The sequence below is a fragment of the Toxorhynchites rutilus genome, chromosome 2, assembly GCF_029784135.1.
Source record: "Toxorhynchites rutilus septentrionalis strain SRP chromosome 2, ASM2978413v1, whole genome shotgun sequence".
NCBI lineage: Eukaryota > Metazoa > Arthropoda > Insecta > Diptera > Culicidae > Toxorhynchites > Toxorhynchites rutilus.
Window position 1 is genome coordinate 314,392,787 of NC_073745.1, and position 1,664 is coordinate 314,394,450.

The 1,664-nt window shown below is 46.0% G+C and overlaps 1 protein-coding gene across 1 annotated transcript in view; it reads left to right on the plus strand.

Moving 5' to 3' along the window:
• LOC129768291 (probable cytochrome P450 9f2) overlaps window positions 1–1,434 on the plus strand; it is a 1,668-nt gene extending 234 nt beyond the window's left edge. Inside the window, exon 2 of the mRNA XM_055769825.1 lies at window positions 25–1,434. Within this exon, the coding sequence (XP_055625800.1) occupies window positions 25–1,417 (1,393 nt within the window). The 3' untranslated portion in view covers window positions 1,418–1,434. The remainder of the gene's footprint in view (window positions 1–24) is intronic.
• The last annotated feature ends 230 nt before the right edge of the window (window positions 1,435–1,664 follow it).

Here is a 1,664-nt window from a genome sequence, read left to right on the forward strand (position 1 = left end):
GTAACGAAATTTTATCGCTTCCAGGGTGTTTGGTATATTCGACACTCTGACACGCACATTTGTGATTCGAGACCCTTACCTGATCAAAAAGATAGCGGTGAAGGATTTCGAGTACTTCATCGACCGGCGAGCGTTCTTTGGCGAAGGCGACGATGACAACGAAGATTTGCTCTTCAGCAAAACCCTTGTGGGCTTGCGTGGTCAGAAGTGGCGCGATATGCGAGCCACGCTTAGTCCCGCGTTTACCGGAAGCAAGATGCGGGCGATGTTTGAGCTGATGGTGAAATACATCCACGGGATGATTGATATTTTGAGGAAAGAAGCGGCCGCAGTGGGATTCATCGAGCACGAAGTAAAGGATCTGTACTCACGAGTAGCAAACGATATTATTGCGACTTGTGCCTTTGGACTGCAGGTAGAATCGTTACAAAGTCGTGAAAACGAGTTCTACCTAAAGGCCAAAGAGATGATGGGCTTCAACAGCATAATTGTGTTTTTGCGAATGATGGCCATTAGGATTTTCCCGAAAATTACGACTAAGCTGGGAATCGATGTTATCGGCAGGGAACATATCCGGTACTTTTGCAAGATTATCAGGGATGCGGTGCGAACGCGGGAGGCCCACGGAATCGTTCGACCGGATATGATTCATCTGTTAACACAAGCAAGAAAGGGTCTCTTGGAGCATCCGCAGGAGGAAACGGAAATCACCGAGGGTTTCGCAACGGTCAATGAGTCGGATGCTACAAAGGTTGCCTCGAACAAAAAGATGACCGAAATCGAGCTCATCGCGCAGTGTATGATTTTCTTCTTCGCTGGATTCGACACCGTGTCCACGGAAATGTTGTTCATGTCATATGAACTGGGCCTCAATCCGGATGTTCAGCAGAAACTATACGAAGAAATTCTGGAAACGAACAGTCAGCTGCAGGGCGAACCCCTAACGTATGATGTTCTGCAGAAAATGAAGTACATGGATATGGTCGTATCGGAAACCTTGAGGATGTGGCCTGCACCGGCCGTTGATCGACAATGCCTTTGCGATTACACCTTAGATGATGGCGAGGGACTCAAGTTCACCATCGACGAAGGTGCGTGCGTGTGGATTCCGGTACACGGCATCCATCGGGACCCCATGTGCTACCCAAATCCGACCAAATTCGATCCGGAACGATTCAGCGACACCAACCGGGTCAACATCAACATGGACGCATATATGCCATTCGGTATTGGACCAAGAAACTGCATCGGATCGAGGTTCGCACTGATGGAAATGAAAGTGATTATGTATCAGCTGTTGCTGCATTTCAGCCTCGAGAGAACCGAGCAGACCCAGGTACCGCTCCAGCTACTCAAGGGTTTGCTGGGATTGGGTACTGAGAAAGGGGCGCATCTACGGTTGAGGTTGAGACAGTGATGGATTATGTTTTCTATATGTCATAAATTTATAAATACAGTAAATAAAATTACTAACAAAACCTGTTTATCTGATTTCAGAAGTGAAAAAAGTATATTTGAAATGTAATATGTAATATGATATTCCGAGAATATTTTCTACAGATTCCACATTACAACATGTACTAAGTGTACGGGTTTTGGGAAATGTGGCCTATAGACCTCGTTTTTATAACCACAACATCCAGCGAAATGAGTTCTAACATTAG